A 12,317-nucleotide genomic window follows, 5' to 3' on the forward strand; every position below is an offset into this window, starting at 1 on the left:
GAAAGCTTTTAAAGGAAAGGTTTTCAAATGAACTGGGTATATTTTGCATTAGCCGTTGTCGGCGTTGGATGTACTCTGATTGTTATGGTGGTCCCACTGGTACTGCTGCTTCCTCAAACTGACCAATTCAGGAAAGAATTCATGAAGAGATGCGAGAAGTACCCTGAGAAACAAGAGAGGCAAGCTGCTCTACATTTACATTTAATGTTATTAGTTCAAAGCCACATTCAAGAAGAGATGTCTATTTTTAAAATTGTTTTTAGGTGATCCGGACAAAACCAAATTTCACAATCACAACTTGATATCGATATTGCGACTATATTGCTGGGATGACTATTGATGCTTTCCCAAAATATTCACTCAATGAGATTTTTGATAAATAATCGTTAGTATTGTAGGTATAATGATTAAGTGGGTAAAGGTTCATAATAGCCCAGCTTCAACAGTCTGGTTAGTTCAACAAAGCGCATTTCTTTTCTGTAATCCAGCCTTTAGAACCACAAAAAAGCCAACACTTCATATCACAACATTGATATAATCACGACATATAAATATGGTGTCCGGCCGTAGTCTCCAATAAATTCACTTGGAATAACAGCATACACTTACACTTAAACAGTATGCGATACAATGAGTCTGCTCCACATTTCAGTTACGAAGTAGTTCCATTTTATTTTTCAGATGTAAGGAGGTACTGAGCGCGATTGAAGAAGCGTATGTGGGGAAGGACCCATGCAACTTCCCAGAGGAGGCCTATGATCAGCTCTTCACGAAGTTCCCATTCACACATCCATGTAACAAAGTACATACCACTGAGTACAGGACTGTCTGTGTTCAAAAAGAACAAACTTTATTGAGTTAAATGATGTGGTTGTCATAATATTTTGTTGTTTGGGGTTTAGACGATGTTCTGGTGCAACACAACGGACCTGGTCCATAAATTCACTGAGGAGAGGAATCATTTTTTCACTTTGGAGGACACGTTGTTGGGATTTATTATGAACGGTTGGACATGGTGGGAAGAGAAGGGCAGCAACGGTAAGAATATGAGCTGAAACAGTCTGTCTCATTTATGAAAGTATTTAGACCTTCAATTCAGTACTTTGTAGAATCCTCTTTAGAATTATTAATATGAAATACATGATGCAAACCAGTAGTAATTTTGGGATTGGAAAGGAGAAGATCAGTGGTTCTTCAGCAATCCAGATGTTAGGCAATCACGGGGCGTGTTTCCCCGTGTTCCCTACCACATATAACTTGTATTTTTATCTTGAACTGAAACTGAATACATGAATGCATTGGATATTCTTTTATATAATAAATTTGTATGTGTAGTTTGCAGATTATGCCTGTGGAAATACCACAGTCATGCTAGATGGACAGAGAAGCAAACCATTTGATCCCGACACGTAAGAAGTTGTAGTGACACATTTCTAAACTTAAATGAAGACAAGATAAGAATTTACATTCCTTCTAAATTGTGCCTTTTTTTGTTTATACTGCTAGTTATTTTTGCAAGAATTGAGCTCAAGAGACTGAAGTATCCCCGGGTGACGAAGCTTCAGGTTATTCTGATCACCGAGAATAAGTACGTTTTGTTTCTATGTCGAACTGTTTTTTGGGCCTGAGCACCGATGGTGCGAAAGCCCTATTGTTATCCAAGCGATTATTATGATTCTCCGTAAACAACTGCATTTTTGGAGGCTTTATCATATTCAAAAACTCATGAAAGTTGGTACAGCCGTCTCTCCCGGCGAAAACTTTTGTATTTTAGTGGAGTCGCGAGTGGGCGTGGCCAAATGGCTCGCTAGCGCCCCCTAAAGAGATGCCCGGGTGGCTCCATTTACCTACATGCACGAAATTTAGTGGACATGTGTATCGCACCTAGACGTACAAAAAAGTTACATCGCACCATTACCTCAACTCAACAGGGAGTCCGCCATTTTGAATTTAGTCGCCATTTTTGGCGATTCGCACATGTTGTACTTTAACAAATTCCTCCTTCAGATTTTGTCAGACCGACTTGAAAGTGAGTCTGTGCCCGCTTAACATGTTTGGAATTAAAAGTTATCATAAGAATTTGTTTTCGTCAATGGGTGTGCCTGTGGCGTGGCGGCCAAAAAGTGACCCAAAAGTCATACTATAGCATGTTGTCCAAAATATGATATAAAAGTCATGCTACAGCATGTCCAAAAAGTGACCCAAAAATGACTTTTAGGTCAGTCTTTGCTGTCGTATGACTTTTTTTTTCATAATTTGGATGACATTTTTTTTTTAAAGTCATTACAGAGGGGGGAATCAAACCCTTAACCCTGACCCTTTGGAATTAAAAGTTATCAAAATAATTTGTTTTCGTCGATCGGTGTCCCCGTGGCGTGGCGGCCAAAAAGTGACCCAAAAGTCATGCAATGGCATGTTGTTCAAAAAATTACCGCAAGTAAAAAAATTACATGATTTTTAAAAAAATTTTAAATCATGACAAAGGGGGGGATTTAACCCCAAGCCTTCTGGCTGAGAGACGGCAGTCCTAACCACTGCGCCACTAATCTTCCCAGGAGTTAGACAGCATTGTGACAAATCTTTGGCTCACTGCAACCTATAACTCCACCGACCATAAATATGCATTCAAATGCGACCAAAATTGCCGCAGACATTCTGTGGATAGTAGCTATATATGTTTTCAAGGGGGTCTGCAGTGATATTAAATATCTTCCTGTAATGTGTAGTATACGCAAAACTTTTTCAATTTCTCCAAACGTTTCAACGTCACTAAAAGTTGAATCACCATCAACAGGTGGAATTTGAACCATTAATAGCAACTTGGTGAAGTAGAATCTTTTACCTGTTGAGTTAACCAGACTGTCGGTTGAGTCACTGGAAGCTCTGAGTGAACTCCGTGAAACTTTTTCTCCTGCCGCGACTTGTCCTCTGGCGCCGAAGATAGTCCAGCGGTCTACGACGCCGACCCCGAGCTGGAAACGACCTCATGAAGACACGGGTTCGAGCCCCGCCGAGGTAACACACATTGTTCACGGTTTACCCGCCGAGGTAACAACACAAAAGGTTCACGGTTTACCCGCCGAGGTAACAACACACATGGTTCACGGTTTACCCGCCGAGGTAACAACACAAAAAGTTCACGGTTTACCTGCCGAGGTAACAACACTCACAGTTTACCCGCCGAGGTAACAACACACATGGTTCACGGTTTACCCGCCGAGGTAACAACACAAGGTTCATGACTTACTGAGGGCGAGTACCCTTAATAAGCCACACGGTTCACGGAGAGCGAATCCCTCTAAGGGTAAGCCATGTGGTTTACGGAGGGCGAGACCTCCTAAGGCAAGTCCCTCTAAGGGTAAGCCACACAGGTTCGGGGACCTACAAAAAAGGTCAAAAAAGTGACCCAAAATTAATTTTTGTATATAGTATAGCCAGGGCGATGCGGCTAAGTCTGATGTTTCGCCGTGACAGAGGAAGTTGATGTTTAAGGTCAAACGATGCTCCAAACTTCATGAAACATGCGTCAGGCACCAAGTTTCATGAGTTTTTGAAGATGTTAAAGCCGCCCAAAAAAAGAATTTTTTTTTTTTTTTTTTAAAGAAGAATAAGGAACAAGATCGAGAAAAAAAAGAAAACTGCAAGCGGGAATATGCCGACCCTCGCATGCTTCACGTCGGGGAGCCAGCGGCCCCGACCCGCTGGATCCCCGACGTGAAGCTGCGAGGGCCCGCATATCACTGCTTGCAGTTTTAATTTCTTTTCACTTTCTTATGCGTTTTTTTTTTTCTTAATTGCTGGTTTTTCATGTGCCAATTATCAGTTCTGTGCTTTCTGTGAACGGTATGTATGTGTATGAAGGGTACTTTATGTCACTGTTCCTTGTGCATTTCATTTATACAGAAACAAATGTGACAGTGACTCTCTAAAGGAACTACGGAAAGTCCTGGATAACAATATTTCCTATTCTTGCAAAGGTATTGCCAGGTAAGTACAGTATGCTTTTGAGCAGAGAGGATGTTATTAATTTGTTGGATATTATTAATATTATTTTCTGACAACATATATATGCAGTAAATACATATATATTTGTTTAATATATGCGTTCACACAGTTTACTAACCTCGTGTTGCTTTGTCTTTTACTGCAGTGCTCAGATCGAAGAGTGCATAAAAAAACGGTAAAATCAGTGAAGCCTGCTGGAATTCAGCCAAAGATTAAACTGTCAGACACCAGATGTGAGGAAACATGTGGCTGGTGTGTGTTTTCATTTACTTTCACTTTCTAAAATCAACAATATGCTCTGACATGTCTTGCGTACTAAAATGTGCCCGTGGATAATTTTGTTTTACCAATAAATTATTCAGTTTTCTTTTTCTTTCTGAAATAAAGGGACCTGGTTCTGAGTCAGCGGATGCTTTTCACAGATCTGAAATATATGTTATTATTATTGATATGTATGCTCTGTGTTTTAATCTAAAGTATCACTTTTAAATTTGAGGAGCAAAAAGAACATTTTATGCTGCTATGTGATGTGAATTGTTGGTGGGCTTCTACCTGTAAAACAAATTACGAGCAAAATAAAGTATAATTCCAGCCTCTTCTTCTTCTTCTTTGAACAAAAAAATGAAACAAAACCTCAGAAATGTTCCCAAGTTATGATAAAGGATGAACACGTTTATCTTTTGTAAAAACTCTCAATGAAATCACCCCATTGGGTTTCGTGGAAATACTGCACAGTCCAGCAAACATTTGCTTAAATGATTAACTCTTGCTGGTTTTTTTTTTCACTTTCTTTTTTGTTGTTTCGCATGAAACCTGCTACCGAAGGTTACCCAAAGGTGTATGCAAAAAGCTGCGAAACCGCTAGACAGAAAAGGAAAGTGCTTCGGCACCAATGATCAAAGTGTGCGTGCCTTGCAGAGTGAGACTGTTGCGGCAGGAAAGAAGGAGTAGCAGCAGAGTAAAACCTCCTCTTTCCTTTCTCGGTGACTCTCTGCATGTGTCACGCGTACCGTAAAGAGGCTGTCGGTGCTGGGTACTGGCACAGGTGTTTCATGCGGCCCCCTTCTGTAAAAACCACGACACGGGCTGCTCTGACGAGGAGCTGTAATGTCGGTAAGCACGGTCACGCTTTGAGTCAGCGCCGCTGCCGCTCACAGTGCTAATAATAATAATCTCTGTGTAGCAATAGACATGCAGTGTAGACAAGTGGCAAAGTGCTGATCTGGCGACAGCGAAACATATACGGTGTTCCCCACCAAATCTGATCGAACAGGAACAGAAACAAAAGCAACCGTCCGAGCTGCATCCATTCGAGTCTCAGTGGCCCCCCGGGCGGCCTCTTCGGGGAAAAGCCGCACACTCAGCAAGTTTTAACAAGAGATAAGACCTGCACGGTCCCAGTGCGGGGACTTCAAAGGTCGTACTGGAGTCATATTTCAGTTTAATCGTCTCCTCAGTGGATGAGCGGCGAGCGCCGCTGCCTCCGAACCAACAGGTTGAACCCTAGTGACGCTACAAACGGGCCTCTCTGGGTAGATTTGCCTGTTTTTTTTTGTGTGTGTGTGTATGTCACTTTTGACACTGGTTATGGATGTCAGCTGGGATCAATAAGCCTACGAGACCAACGTATTATATCGCCACATTACTGCCTTACTTCATTTTTTTTTTTTCATCTTTCACTCTTTCCACCCTGGAGTCAGCTGTTTCGCCCAGCCGCGTCAGATCACCTCCAGCAGAGCGATGATGATCCTGCGTTGCCTGGGTGTGGAAATATGGCAGGCTCACCCGTTTCCACAAGAAATAAGAAACGACGGGTCTCGTCCCCTGCAGCTGAGTGTCGGTTACTGGAGGAGGAGCGGCGGCGTAGTTTCCCCGCTCCTCCTTCCCTGAAACAAGCTGCTCTGAGTCAACACCTTTTGAGAACAGGCTGTCGAGAAGATTATGCAACATGATAAGCCTGCGTGATGTGTGGTTTTCCCACAACACCACAGCCCAGGAGTTTTGCATTTGTTTGGACAGTTTCATGTCGATGTTAGTGTATCTCAGACGTTCAGAGCTTCTGCAGTTTAACCACACAGGAAGTAAAAAAAAAAAAAAAAGGTGGTCTGACAAGTACAGCTTGTAACTGCAGGCAGCCCACTGTAAAAAAAAAACAACAAAAAAAAACATGATATGAACATCAGATTTTCAAATCTTACTTTGTTGCAGTTTCAGTCGATTTTAATCAAAGATTTAAGTCTTCAAACAATTAGCTTTTGCTAATTTCCTGATTTGCAACGAACAGTCAGCTGGTACAACCTTTTTTTTTAAAGACTTTTTATGCAGATACAGACATATCATGAAGATTTCATTCAGTTCTGTATTATTGAAGAGGGTTTATTTTCTGTCATATAAAATATTCAAAAATATTCAGTAAGTAGTAGGAGGGGAAATCAAAAGTGCCACAATGCGATGTTATCACAACGCTTGAATCACGATGCATATCTTTGCGATATCCTGAGTATGCGCTACGATATAGCATGATTTATTTGGCTATATTGGTGTTTTTTTTTTCCAATTGCAAAAAAATACCCCCAAAGTAAAACTTTGTCTATTTGGTTTGTTTCCAGTTTGTTAATCTCACTTCAATAATTGTTTTATTATAGCTAAATGGGATTGTCAAACAGAGACCGACAATGTAAAAAAAAATGACATAATTGTTTCACGTTGGCCAAATTTCTTTATTTATGTGATAAAAAATTTTATACTTGGCGCACATATCTGTCAAATATTGTCATGCAAAATATTGCTGTATAATTGGATTTTATATTGGATTTGCCCCCACCAGTAAGACCTATATGGAAGAAATAATAGTTATGTTTTACATAATTTTTTTGTAATTGAATTATTTTCACGTAGCCCTACTCAAGCCACCTTTTGTATTTAATTTTTTTTTTTTTTTTTTTTTTTTTTTTTTTCTTGTCATGGGTTTGTTTCATTGCTAGTTTTTGCTCGGTCACTCTTTTTGCAGCTCAATTATTTATTTCCAGGACTATTTTTTTTTTGTATATATTTAATCATTTATCGTTTTTCTGTTAACTTCAGTTGATAATGTTCCTTTAAAAAAAACAGCATAAAGTCAAAATAAACAAAAGTGCTGGCTCGAAACGATTAAAAAAAAACAAAAAACAAAAAAAACACGTCAGCCACCTGTCACACTGAAATCATGTTTTGGAGGAGTACCTCGTGAATGCAAATTTATTTATTCACTTTTTACAGCGTGGCGGCAGGATTTTCTCTTAGTCATCGATTCGTACCATAAACTCATCTTTTATTACCGCTCATGAGATGTTGATCAACTTGTCGTACTTTCCTTTCCTTCAACAAAGTCCTCCTGCGGCTCCACAGCGCGCCCACAGAGGGAATCCCGGCAGCTGATTGGACAACGCTGGTTTTTGCACGTCACGGGGGTTCCTCTGTATATATATATATGAACGTGCAGCGCGACGAACAGCGTCAAACCACAGTTGTTGTTGTTGTTTTTTAGTGGGATCTGCACGCGCCGAGGACACAGCAGCATCACAACATGGTGAGTTTTCTGGTTTGACATTTTGTTGTACTCCCGTGGAAGTGTCGTTGTTCGGTTCGGGAAAGTCTGAGCCTCTACAAAAAAAACAAACAAACAAACAAACAAAACAAAAACAAAAAGGATTCAAAGTGCCTGGTTCTCTTGATACGTGACCTGAATTCAACAACAGCACGAGGACTACAATACAAAACGACGAGTTTCCGTCTCGCGTGCGGACCGAGACCTTATCAACATAAAGAAAACGAGGATGTGTGAGTCTCATCTTTGGCGTACGTTTATTATTATTATGATTATGATTATTATTATTATTATTATTATTATTTAAAATAAGGACATCAAGATATTTGAGAACCCGAGCATGTGCAGCCAGACGCGGATCACGTGACTGCGTGGAAGTGGGATAATTCACATCCTCTGTGGGTTTGAGTCTGCAAACTGAAGCTCTTTGCGTGGGAACAGCATCTCCATAATGGAACTGGATCATTTCAGGGCTGCAACAAAAGAATATTTGGTACTTTTTTTTTTTTTTTTAATGAATCAATCTATGATATTTTAATTGATTCATCACTTCATGTAAAAAAAAAAAAAAAAAAAAACCCAGACAAAGATAAAAAAAAAAAAAAAAAAACGTCAGGGGAACATCATAATGTCTAACTCACCTGTTCTCACCTGATCGCTGCACTGAGGCCGAACCAGTACATCTTTGCCTTTTTCAATCAACTAATCCATCTTTCAGCTCATATTTTAGCACTAAATTTATATATTATCGTTGTTATTGCATAGTTTTTGGCACATTTTACAGAAAAAGAATTAAAAAAAACGACTGTTACATGAGAGAGATGACAGGAAATGAAGATAAAGAGAGTCCGAGAACTAAGGACGTCTCATTTTGTTGACACCTTTCAAACCCCTCTAAACAATCAGACCGCCCGTGGAGGACACCAACGTGCTGTGCTGACGGGCCTCAGTCTGACGTTTACAAGCAAGGCTTTTAAGAAACGCGTGTCCTCCTGTGTTTTTCGACAGTCCGTGCACAAAAACCCGGTGGACAGGCGGCCCGTGGACACGTCGCAGTTAACCGCAAGCCACAGGCGAACCTGCAGGCTGTATCCGTCGCTGCCGAACCAAGACAGGTGGGACTATATATATATATATATATATATATATATATATATATGTTCGGATGAGGATTGAGGTCACTTTTCCTGATTTTTTTTTAATTTTTTTTTTTAATTAATTAATTTATCCCCCCCCTCCGGGCCCAAATCTTTTGTTTTCAGGTACGACTTTTGTTTGCCGAGCCGCGCGGCCGCGGAGTTCCGCCCCGAGAGTCAGCTGGAAGAGACGCAGGTAATAATTCTGCCGTCCGATCCCCCCCCCCCCCCCCCCCAGACCGCAAAGAAAGAACCGTGTTTCATTGTGTTACTGGAAACTGCGCGACGGAAAAACTTCCAAAAATGAGTAAAAAAAAAATAAAAAATAAAAAAAGGAAGTCGGTGGATGATGAGGGTCACGTTGCGTAATTGGCCCGTGGAGTCACGGGCATCCGGCTGCTGATGGATGTACAGCGCACCGCGTTTGAGTAGTTCCTCTTTTTTTTTAAATAAATAAATAATTAAAAAAAACAATCTCTTTTTTATGTGCTTTCAGTCGGAGGGGGTCGGGATGAAAGATCAGATCGTGGTCTTGGAGGAGCAACGGAGAGAAGTGAGTAACGCAACCGAGAGTTTATGTTCATCTTGAAACGCACAAGAGCAGCGTCGGGAGATTCACGTTGTTTCTTTCTTTCTTCTTTTTTTTTTTTTACTCAGCTTCTTTCTATTAATGAGAAATGGGCGAAGGAGTATCGAACCATGGTGCGGTATTACAAAGACGAGGTGAGAAAGGGACAGATTCAAACTCATTCGTATCGTTTCCGCTCTCGTAAAGTTTGTATTATTGAACTTTTATGTCATTTCAGTGTTGTGCTTCCCCTTTTTTTTTTTTGTCAGGTCCACGTTTTAAAAGCATTTCAGCAACACAGTCACTTTGAAGACGGAGAGGAGCGCATCACGCGGGTAAATACGCCAAATATTTTTAAAGGCATTTTAATGGATCCGATCATGTTTTGTTTTTTTTGGGTTTTTTTGTTTTTTGTTTTTTTCTTCCCCTAAGGCTAACGATTTCCTCATGGGAACTTGTTGTTTTTTTTCTTTGTTTTTACAGAAAGGAGAAGGTGATGTCAGCTCGGAGTTACTCAAAGCCGAGAAGGAAGCAGAAGAGCTGCGGGTGCTGAACAGCGCTCTGACCCGCAGGGGGCGCCATCAGCACGAGGAGATCAGACGGCTGAACGAGGTGAAGGGAAAACCCACTTCGGCCCAGTTTTTATTTTTATTTATTTATTTATTTATTTTTAATGTTAATAGTGGAACTATAGTGTTGGTAACAGCAGCTTTAATGTGTTTGTACAGGCCTTGAAAGAGGCTCTTCAGACCTCTCAGTCTCTCGGGGTGAGCGGTGAAACACTACAAGACATCTGGAAACATCAGGTGACCTTCGTTTGTCATCATATATGTAATGGTTTGACCGTTTTGGGAATTTTTTTTTTTTTTTTTCGCTTCCCCGATGAGTAACCGTTGACGGGAAATGTTCCGCTCGCTGAAACACAATTTTGAACTTTTTGACCCTCCTGCGCTGACGTGACAAAGAGCAAAGCACATGCACGACGCCCCGCCGTCGTCGTTGCATCAACAGTTCGTGACTCTTGACTTCGGATCAAAATATCACAAATGTTATCAGAAGGATCACAAATAAGAGTCACCAATTTCCGCAAAATTATATATCCGTAAATGTCTTTAATAATTCATCTGTAATTGGTTGCAAAGTGTCAGGTCGTGGACTGGATATAAAAGATCAATCACGGTACTGGAATTGTGACGAAGAGGGTTAGCTTAGCTTAGCATAAACACTGGGAACGGAGGGAAGCAGCTAGCCACGGCTCTGTCCAAAGGAAAAAAAAAAAAATAAATACCAAAGTGTAAATAAATCACGCTGTGATTTAACAGAGCGCAAAGTTGTGATTTATACAACTTTGTTACCGGCAACTGCTCCCGGACAAGAAAATGTCTGGCCTCTCATAAAATTTAAAAAAAAAAAAACAATTTTACATGTAAAACTTTGGTTTTCGTACAGAATAAACAAATGAGATATAACACGTGACCTATAGCGACGTTTGTGTGTTTCTTTTTTTTTTATCTTTAAAGAGAGCTAGGCGAGCTAAGCTAATTAGCCTCTCAGCTGTCTCTGGGCATAAAGGGCTTTTTTCTTTTCTTTTTTTTTTTGCAGTCAGATTTCCATTTCTGTCCTCATCATGTTTTTTTTTGTGTTGTTTTTTTTTGTCATCCGCATTTCAGGCTGAAGTGTACAAGGAGGACTTTTTGAAAGAGCGAAGGGACAGAACGAAGCTTCAGGAGAAGTATCTGGAGCTGGAGAAGAAGGTCAGGAAAGGTCACGAAGAGCCGCCCGTCCTCAAATCTCCGGTACTATTTCAAGTTTTTTTTACATTTTTTTTACATTTTTTTGATCATTTTTCCACGTTCGCTGCGGTAGATATAGAATTAAACAGTGGAATATGTCGTGCGTCTGTCCTTCCAGGTGACTTTGACTCGCTGCACCTGCACAAATCCATCCAAGTGTCCGAACTGGCGGGTCCTCCCGGTTAACCAGCAGCTCGTCCACTTCCAAAGGCGTCACCCCCGTCAGCGGCAAACAGTGAAACGTCAGTCTCTTTGCGTGATAATGTTTCAGCGCACTTGACGGAAATCTCTCCTGCCGTGACGACGACCGGATCAGAGTCATTCGTTAGCGGGGCGAGGCTTTTTACTCGACTGCTGCAGCTTCCGCTTCAGGTAGTTTTTTAAAGCGGTCGCGAGGAGGCCGCTCCGCCGCTTTTGGGTTCATTAGGTATGCGGAGGGGGGGGGGAGAAAAAAAAAAAAAAACACACAAAAAAAAAAAGCACAGCGGCGCACACGTCGAGCGGCGACTTCTTCCTTCCTCCTCCGGTGACTCGGCTCCTTCGGGAGATATCCTTTTAATGCACTTTCCCAAACACTACTGACACGGATAACATTGATCGAAGGTGCCCAAAAAAGAAAGAGGTGCTTTCCGCAGCGTGCAAACACGGAAACGCCTTCGTCGGTCAGGAAAAAGGGAAACTCGGGTCGTGGCCATCTAATTGAGGTCTGTGTAGACGGAAGATATCGAGGGTTTGAGGAAAAGGACTGTGAAGGGACATTTATTTTGTACAATATATTTATGTATGTTTAAAACAATCGTCAGCAGGTAGTTTTGTTTCTGTTTCTTGTGTATTTATCTTGAAAATAAAACTCCTGAACTGTCTGGTACCCTGTAAGTCACTGACGTCATACATAATGGCAGCGCTGCCCCCTACAGGAGGCAGAATGAACACGTCCATCTCTGATAGCCGATGTTCCCGTCCGGCAGGTCAGAGAAGATCATCAAAACAGATATAGAAGGTCAACGGATAAGAAATTTTGTCTCAACTTCGGGACATGAAATAAAAAATGATTGCGACTTTAACACACCTCACTGGAGATGCTACAGTTTTAGGATTTTAGGTTTTTTTGTTTTTTGTTTTTTTTAAACAGGCAAACGTGACCAGAAAGATAACAAATTGAACCTGTTGGTACATATATTAGAGGTAAATAATATGTTCATGCAAGAAACCCCAGTTTTTATGTGCAT

General features: G+C 41.0%; 2 protein-coding genes across 3 annotated transcripts; both read left to right on the forward strand.

Annotated features, from left to right (window-relative positions):
* The first annotated feature begins 27 nt into the window (after window positions 1-27).
* LOC138204248 (ADP-ribosyl cyclase/cyclic ADP-ribose hydrolase 1-like) lies at window positions 28-4,596 on the forward strand. The gene is made up of 8 exons (XM_069159371.1): window positions 28-179; window positions 682-802; window positions 903-1,038; window positions 1,177-1,208; window positions 1,336-1,412; window positions 1,511-1,588; window positions 3,904-3,987; window positions 4,151-4,596. Exons 1-8 carry the CDS (start codon window positions 28-30, stop codon window positions 4,182-4,184), a joined length of 714 nt encoding a protein of 237 aa, XP_069015472.1. The 3' UTR covers window positions 4,185-4,596.
* Window positions 4,597-7,445: 2,849 nt separating this feature from the next.
* LOC138204427 (TNFAIP3-interacting protein 1-like) lies at window positions 7,446-11,951 on the forward strand. 2 transcript variants are annotated; one of them, XM_069159685.1, is made up of 10 exons: window positions 7,446-7,573; window positions 8,600-8,706; window positions 8,854-8,923; window positions 9,224-9,280; window positions 9,385-9,450; window positions 9,565-9,630; window positions 9,779-9,907; window positions 10,024-10,101; window positions 10,966-11,091; window positions 11,207-11,951. In XM_069159685.1, the coding sequence occupies exons 1-10, from the start codon at window positions 7,571-7,573 to the stop codon at window positions 11,366-11,368; spliced, it is 864 nt and encodes a 287-aa protein (XP_069015786.1). In that variant the 5' UTR covers window positions 7,446-7,570; the 3' UTR covers window positions 11,369-11,951. The 2 variants fall into 2 exon arrangements, with proteins under 2 accessions (XP_069015786.1, XP_069015785.1); XM_069159684.1 differs by lacking the exon at window positions 7,446-7,573 and having other exon boundaries at window positions 7,583-8,706.
* Window positions 11,952-12,317: the final 366 nt, after the last annotated feature.

The sequence above is a fragment of the Embiotoca jacksoni genome, unplaced genomic scaffold (genome assembly GCF_022577435.1).
Source record: "Embiotoca jacksoni isolate LCO1_2020_lvr unplaced genomic scaffold, fEmbJac1.0.p SCAF_25, whole genome shotgun sequence".
Taxonomy (NCBI): Eukaryota; Metazoa; Chordata; class Actinopteri; family Embiotocidae; genus Embiotoca; species Embiotoca jacksoni.

Coding starts and splice junctions, on each gene's coding strand:
- LOC138204248 (XM_069159371.1), top strand. CDS start 28: ATGAACTGGGTATATTTTGCATTAGCCGTTGTCGGCGTTGGATGTACT. Junction 180..681: donor TACCCTGAGAAACAAGAGAG/GCAAGCTGCTCT, acceptor TTTATTTTTCAG/ATGTAAGGAGGTACTGAGCG. Junction 3,988..4,150: donor TCTTGCAAAGGTATTGCCAG/GTAAGTACAGTA, acceptor CTTTTACTGCAG/TGCTCAGATCGAAGAGTGCA.
- LOC138204427 (XM_069159684.1), top strand. CDS start 8,423: ATGAAGATAAAGAGAGTCCGAGAACTAAGGACGTCTCATTTTGTTGAC. Junction 9,908..10,023: donor AGATCAGACGGCTGAACGAG/GTGAAGGGAAAA, acceptor GTGTTTGTACAG/GCCTTGAAAGAGGCTCTTCA. Junction 11,092..11,206: donor CGCCCGTCCTCAAATCTCCG/GTACTATTTCAA, acceptor CTGTCCTTCCAG/GTGACTTTGACTCGCTGCAC.